Genomic DNA, 7,761 nt, shown 5'->3' on the forward strand with positions numbered 1-7,761 from the left:
AAAAAATAGCAACTTTATGAAAAATCCAAGTTTTAAAAACATACTAAAGAGTTAAAATGAAGTCCTAAAATTGCTTCTTCCACAATAATCTGAAGTAGTAAGAATATTGTCCTATTATAATTAGCCTAAAGACTGAAGCTTTTATTAATAAAAATAAAAAAAAATGAAATGTAGTAAAAGTGAAATAAACTAGATGTAATAACTGCCACAAATCAAATGCTTGTTTTTCAATTTCACAACTGTCCTATATTCTTAAAAGTATATTTTTATAGGTAAATAGCTACATGAATAAGGGTTGTACATAACATATGATGAAATAAGACAGAAAGAAAATTTCAAAATATTTTATAGAGGAAAGTAACATTGTTTCATAAATTCTCCATGAAAACCCTCTATTAAATTTAGCACTGCTGTAACTATTTCATGCATATGACACTTACTGATTTAAGTAACAACCATTTTAATAATGTCTTTATCTTAGCACAAACTTCTACCATAAATTAAAAATGCTTTGTTTGTACAACCCTGAGATTAAGATGTGAAAGATTATTTAACTAAGACTTAAAATTAAGTCATTCAGTATAAACAATAACTGAACTGAGATTTATCAATGAAAATTGAACTTTAGCTAACTTTAAGGAAAAATATTAAGTGACAGGTGCAAAATAAGGTGTTGACTTTGCCTCTCCTAGGATATTTTTATAGTGGAAGACATATTAAAAAAAATTGTCACAAAACAATGATTCAGATAAGAGTCTTTGGCAAAAGAATCTCTTGCAAACTTAACATTCATTACCTCTGCATTCATCTACCCCTATTAAAAATAAGGAAGCTACAAGCAGTCAAGATGACAATATTCCATCTCCTATGCTTTACCCTTCTCATTTATGCTTGCTTCTTTCTGCGTTTTCAATCCCCCACAAACCAATACTTTGCAGTGGGTGATAGGAAGGCAAATCTTCTCACCTTTCCTCCCCTCTCATTTAGCAAGTTATCTGCCAAAGTAATTTGCCAAAATGTAAATGGGGGGGGGGGGAGAGTCAAGCCAACAATTACCAGCAACAAATCTCTACGTTCAATATTCTGAATTATCTTCTAGTAGGAAAGCATGAATTCAAAAAATAGAAGCAAACAAATTACTTGAATGCTTTGAGTATGCTCTTGTGCTGTATTTTCCAAGGCCCACAAACTTTCCTCCTTCATTTTGCAAAACAGAACACTCAATATTTTTGAGGCTCAATCAAGGCAAGTTCCTTGGACACGTAAAATTCCTGCAGTTCTTCTTGCTCATATTTTATGCAAGGTCTTTCTATATGGGTCCCAGCCTCCATGGCATTCTGGCCAACAATCTTTAGATTGACAAACTTGATTTTCCATGTATTCTCCCTAAATGGGCAGCGAATGAGGCCAAAGATTTGTTCAAAGACTCCCAAACAACAAGTATTCCTATGAACTGTGCCAGCTACTGCCACCACAACTAATCCATATCGTGAAACTGTACACTTCAGGCCACCTGCATTCAGGTTGGGATTCAAGAAGAGGTATTCTTCTTTCACTAATGATAGCAAGCGAAGGCTCACCAATTCTGCACCTGAGTACTCTTCTATGTTTTGTTCAGAGGTGTTATAACAAAACTTTAGGGATACATCACTCCAAAAATGTTGTGGTCCCCATTCTTCTTGTGGATCTCCAGTCAATGGGTTCTGAGAGTTCAGCATTCTAAAATACCATTGACAAAATTCCTCTGCCAGATTGTGACACTCTTTGCTGTCGTCTTGATCTCCTCGTTTTCCTCCATCTTCTGGTTTCTGAAAAATAAAAAATAACAATAAAATAGAATAGAATAGAATAAGCACTTTTATTTTATGCAATAACAAGATTATTAAAAAGGTCCTAAAAAATACAGTGAAAGTGGAATGAAACTGTAACAGAAATACAGTCCCTGCTTTGAAACAGTATTTATAAATGTACACACAATATTTATGGACTATCTAAAAACCTGAGTAATATTTATTTGGAGCCATTTTAATAAAACAAAAAGTTTTATATGTTATTGTACATAATTAAATGCCTATAATTAAATATAAATCTAATGCCTCCCAGAGTGGGGGGACAGGGTATGTTACGGGTCCCTTCTATGAAGGAAGTTCATCTAGAGGGACCACAAAAAAGGGCCTTCTCCGTGGTGGCTTCTTCCCTGTGGAACATAATTCCCCTGGAGATTAGATTGGCTCCCATCTTGATGCTTTTCTGAAAGGTCCTAAAGACATGGTTCTGTCAGCATGTCAGCAGGCCTGGAGACCCCAGACTGAGACAGAGCCAATCAAGTAGTTGATTTGATTATTTTGTAGCCACTGGGGGGGTGAGGGGTTTGACGGGTTTTTATATTGTGGATTTTAATTTTGTAAGCCTCCTGGAGTTAGTGTGTGTGAATTGCGCGGCCATATAAATTTGTTTAATAAATAAATAAATGTTTCTATGTTCTATATAGAGTGTGAACAAATAATGCAGTGCAAACCATTTAAAAGGTTACTTCATGAAGCATTTCAAATAAGCTTATTAAAAACTGATTAAGGATAATTATGAAAGACCTCACAGAATATGTTTGCTGTCCCTCCACCATTACTTATACTAATGTACATAAACTATGATACTGCATGTCACTTTTTTCAAAATCTAAAATAATTCTATGATAGAAATCATTATGTTCATGACTTCTGCAAAAAAAGAAGCTAGGAAAGCAACTGAATGTATCTGCTTTAAAACCCTTTCAAACAATTATATTGGGTATTTTCCAGATGGTATCTGAATTGATTTAATCTTTTAATATTCAAAATGACTCTTCTAGAAAGAGCAGTGACAGTAATAAGGCAAGATGAAATTTTTCACACCTAAACCCAGTGAGTTACCACTGAGGGGACAAGATTTTTTTTCTATATCTAACTCTTTCAAATTACTAAGGCCACTGTAAAATATATTATGAATTATACACCTAAAACAGCCTTTCTCAACCTTTAGACCGTGGAGGAATTCTTGAAATACTTTTCAGGCCTCAGGGAACCTTTGCACATTCAGGCTCAAATATAGGCCACAAGTTACAAAATTATTATGTCCATTTCATGTGTAGGGCTGTATATATACATTAACAGTATTCTTAAACTAAAAATAAAGAATGAAACTTACCTCTTTAATGTGAAGTTGCCCAAATTTGAAATAATGTTTTAAATAAATCATGATCTCCCAGGGAACCCTTAGTGACCTATGGCGGAATCCTAGGGTTCCATGGAACCCTAGTTGAGAAACCCTGCTCTAAAATATATAGACTGGTTATTAGATTCAGTAACTCTTCTAACATAATTTGGAAAAAACAATCACTTATGATATAAATTCAGAATCGAATAAGAGACATTTAGATGGTCTAGTGGTTAAGGCACCAGGCTAGAAACCAGGAGGCTGTGAGTTCTAGTCCCGCCTTAGGCACGAAAGCTGGCTGAGTGACCTTGGGCCAGTCACTCTCTCTCAGCCCAACTCACCTCACAGGGTTGTCATTGTGGGGAAAATAGGAGGAGGAAGGACTATTACGTATGTTCGCCGCCTTGAGTTATTTATAAAAATAAAAGTGGGATTAAAATTAAATTAAATAAAAATAAATAAAAAAATAGATGGATTTTGTGGAGAATGTGAATGATTAATTTGAATGGGTGTTGTGAATTATGTATATTCTTTCTTATTTATTTGAAGACCCTGAATATTTTTATTTTTAATCTGTTAATTGCTAACAATGACATTTTAATGTATGTGTGTGCACTATTTCAAGGCAAGAAAAGAATGCAAGTGTTTCATCTTTTCAGGACTACATATAAAACATATAACTTTATGAGACCAGCCAGTTTCCTCTGTACTGGGTAAGATATTTATTAGAAACAAATAAAATAAGCATGTACTAAGAAAAGGGTTTTATTTTGTTTTTAATGTTTTTGCTTCCATTTCAGTAGGAAAAAATAACATAAAAAACCCTAAAATGAATAAACTAACACTGAATAAAAAAGAAATCACAAATATGCTCCTAGCAAATCCACAGAAGAACAGTTTGAATATTATATTATTGTTTCAATAAATATAATTATAAAAAATATCATTTGGCATTGCCTAAAATATTATTTATATACCTCACCTGTGTACTAGGATTAGCATATATCTGCTCAGAAGCACAAACTTTCAGCCCTTCACACCAGTACTGCTTTGCACGATAAACAAGCTGGTGCTTTTCAGAAGAAGGTGGCACTATAACTCCTTTTTTTGCCAAGTACTTGAAGATTATCTCTCGAAATACTTTCTTTCTTTTCAACAGCTCTTCAGCACTTTGACTGTACAGCAAGATGGCATGTATGGCTTCTATAAACAAATTCAGAAACAGATATATTGCCTAAAGTTAATAATTTTATTGCAAAAGAAATTTAGCAATTTGATTATAGCGTACTTATAAACCACCTAAAATTCTAAAAATATATTTCTGAATTATAAATATATAACATAAAGATGGCAGTTTTGCCACTTCTGCTTTTCCTTCGTTCTCTGAGGTCAAAGGAATTTTATATTAGGGAAAGGTTAGCAGAAGACTCGGCACAGAAAAGGCCATATTAAAAAGGTCTGCTAGGCTTAATTGTTAGTAATTCTGATTAAAACATCAGCTTCCTGTGATTTTTGCTGAAAAGGTAGAGCTGTTTCACCCACTGAAAAACAAAGATTCATATAATCAAGTCTCATGATCCCTAGTGAGAAAAAAGGTATGTTACCTATGGCCAATGAAATGCCCCACTAGCAAGAGAATTGGTCATCAATGCAAGAAACAAAACCACCATTCATATTCCATAATTCTGTAGCTCGATTTTTTTTCCATCTGGAAAAACTCTTGACTAAACCTCTGGGGAGCCACTTCCAATCAATGCAGACAATATTGGATTAGATAGGCAATGATGTGATACAAATAAAACAACTTCCTACATTCTGAGTGCTTTGTAATTAGGCTTCTTAGCTTATGAAAATACAGTCAAACATAGTACTACTTTTTAGGAAAAAGGGGGGTTGGATCAAGGTGTATGTGTCATGAGCACTGATGGTGAGCGGGAGGGGGCCCCTATCCAGGGGGGAAAACTCACGCGTAGTACTGAGGAGTTAAGCAGCCATTCAAAGAGACACAGATCAGACCCGCCTTGACTTTTGGGGTTTATCTGTCTGGGTTTTTCCCACGCTTCTTCAGTTTGTTAGGATTTTCTGTCTAATGTAGCAGTAATAAAACACTAGAGACCTATTCCTTGTCTCAGCGTGGTTCCTGGCTGTTAGGACAGTATGTTTCATTAAACATTTTAAATATGCATTACACATTACTTTGGATCCTTATTCAGGGTCATGAATACCACTCACTTTAATATTGTTCAAATATTTTAATTTTAATTTACCTACAAGTTACAGACTTTAACATATAGATGTGCCACTATTACTATTCTATCCTAATTCTATTTTTTCTGACCCTTTATTTTTATACCATAGTATCATTTTCACTATGGTTTTGCACATTAGCCTAATACTTCATTTGGTGTATTTTGAAATATAGACCAACAGAACAGACCATTAATGTGGGAACACTTCAACATGCTTTATTTGGTTGTAAAGAAAGATTGGAAAGTTAACAATCAGAAGGAAACTGAATGAAACTGGTGCATTTTTTAATTATGGGCATAAGCATGTTAAATAGAATTTTAGAAGGTTCTCAAAGATTGCAGGGTCATGAATACCACTCACTTTAATATTGCTCAAATATTTCAATTTCATTTTACCTACAAGTTACAGACTTTAACATATAGATGTGCCACTATTACTTATGCAGGTGTATGAAATCATCTGTCAAGTAACAATAGAGACAGCACAAAACTGTTTTATCATAATGGTTTGCTTTGTATCTGGGACATATTACTGTTTATAGATAAATGGAAAACTATCTTAACAAAGTAAGAAATGTTTTATACTGAGAAAATATGTACACTAATTTAATATGCTGATATATTTAATTAGTAAACACATTTTGTTAGAAGATCACAAGGAAAAACAGATCACTTCCTTAAATAATGTGTTGGTGTGTCATTGCACAAAGAAAAACCACTTTTACCCAATTTTGGGTAATTTACCCAGGTTCAGGAAGCACTGTTATGACAGAACAGCTGCCCCTCGCCAGTAGTAGGAGGGAGAGAAACATCATGTATGAATGCAGCTCAAGGATATCGAAGGCCAAATACTTCTGGTATACCTGAAGAAGTACACCCTAGACCTGTAAGGGGGAGGGAAGAATCTAATCTGGTAGGAAAGAGGTGGCACGAAGAAATACCAGGCTGGGTTAATGAACCTCAAGTCAAGAAGTATTTTCCAGCGGAGGCCCAAAACGCCTTATTCAGATTCTCATCAGGACACCGGGTTCTTCTAGCTCCTAATTTACCTTGGCGGTCGCTGGGCTGCACGAGGCGGCTGGTCACCGTGTCCGTTAGCGCCAGCAGATCGTCGGTCTGGAGCAGTTCCAACAGCTCCCGGCAGCCGTCCCGCTCGCGCTCGGTCATCCCCGCCCCAGCTAAAGCCATGGTGATGAGGCGGGGGGGGGGGGGCGTTGCTTCTTCGAGCGCGAGACGGGAAGCACAGAGCAACCCCGGCGCCCACACTGTTAGCACAGCTGCCGGAAACCTTGACAACAGAGAGACTCAAGGCGGAACAACGCCACTTCCGCCTGTTGTTTTACACCTCCCCCCGCCCCCTGCGCTTTCGTAATTCGACAAACGGACGCGGAGAGGGTGGCTTAGGCTTAAAGTTGTTCGGCTTGGAACGGAAGCGGCCTCTGTAGTTCCGTCGCTTGGAATGGATGCTCCCTTATTAGTCTCCGTGAAGTCTTTTTTTTTAACGTCAGTACTTCAGCTATTCTGCAAGGGACAAGTGGTAACGGAGGCGATTCTCTGGGTACCGGCTCTGGTCTTCGCAAAACAAGAAAGCGTTTCTCTAGCCCGTGCTTTCCATTTTTACAATTAGTTTTATACATTACTTTCTCCAATTAATGTATGTAGCTGTTTGCTACAGGGTTTGTCTATACGTCTGTTTTGGTACTAAATTTCCCATAAGATTAACCTACAAAATGTACCCCCGCGTGAATTTCCCGTCAACAAAATTATTGAATAGGGAGCGCTTTTTTTTCCTTTTGAACAGAGGCTCTTCTATTTAGCTTTCTTTTTAGTTGACCGCAAGTTATTTGTAGATTCTTGGAGAACCATGTCAAATGTGAAGACATTAAAATACATCAAAATATCTAGTGATAATTGAAAGATTCATTAAAAGAAAAAAGGGGTGATGCTGTCCCTATTAGGATATTTCCAAGTTAGATTTGCATTCTCCAATGTCATATCAAAAGCATAAAATAATTGTTATGAACATACATTTTCTCAAATGCAAGAATGTAAAGGTGGGATCAGGTAACATGCTCAAATGTTTCGATTATATATAACATCCCAAAGATTATTTATAAGGCCAACTTAAGAAAAGAAACTTCAGGATACAAAGTGAAAAAATAGGTTCTTTCACTATAGATTAATCTTGTCAGTGATTCGCAGGAAGGATGTCTAACTCCCAAAGATTTAATAGAAAAGGAAATGGCTCCTCACCTCAAAAGACTGTGATCAAAAGAAAGCAGAGAGTGAAAATCTCTTATAAAGTTAAGTACAAGAACAT

At 36.0% G+C, this 7,761-nt stretch overlaps 1 protein-coding gene across 1 annotated transcript; it reads right to left on the reverse strand.

The window, feature by feature from the left end:
• Nucleotides 1-328: 328 nt before the first annotated feature.
• C5H3orf38 (chromosome 5 C3orf38 homolog) lies at nt 329-6,738 on the reverse strand. Its single transcript, XM_063305553.1, has 3 exons — nt 6,491-6,738; nt 4,175-4,395; nt 329-1,808 (listed from the first exon to the last, which is right to left on the reverse strand). Exons 1-3 carry the CDS (start codon nt 6,627-6,629, stop codon nt 1,221-1,223), a joined length of 948 nt encoding a protein of 315 aa, XP_063161623.1. The 5' UTR covers nt 6,630-6,738; the 3' UTR covers nt 329-1,220.
• Between the last annotated feature and the right edge of the window lie 1,023 nt (nt 6,739-7,761).

This window comes from Candoia aspera, chromosome 5 (assembly GCF_035149785.1).
Source record: "Candoia aspera isolate rCanAsp1 chromosome 5, rCanAsp1.hap2, whole genome shotgun sequence".
NCBI classification, from domain to species: Eukaryota; Metazoa; Chordata; class Lepidosauria; order Squamata; family Boidae; genus Candoia; species Candoia aspera.

Coding starts and splice junctions, on each gene's coding strand:
- C5H3orf38 (XM_063305553.1), bottom strand. CDS start 6,629: ATGGCTTTAGCTGGGGCGGGGATGACCGAGCGCGAGCGGGACGGCTGC. Junction 4,396..6,490: donor GCAGCCCAGCGACCGCCAAG/GTAAATTAGGAG, acceptor ATTTGTTTATAG/AAGCCATACATGCCATCTTG. Junction 1,809..4,174: donor ATGCTAATCCTAGTACACAG/GTGAGGTATATA, acceptor TTTATTTTTCAG/AAACCAGAAGATGGAGGAAA.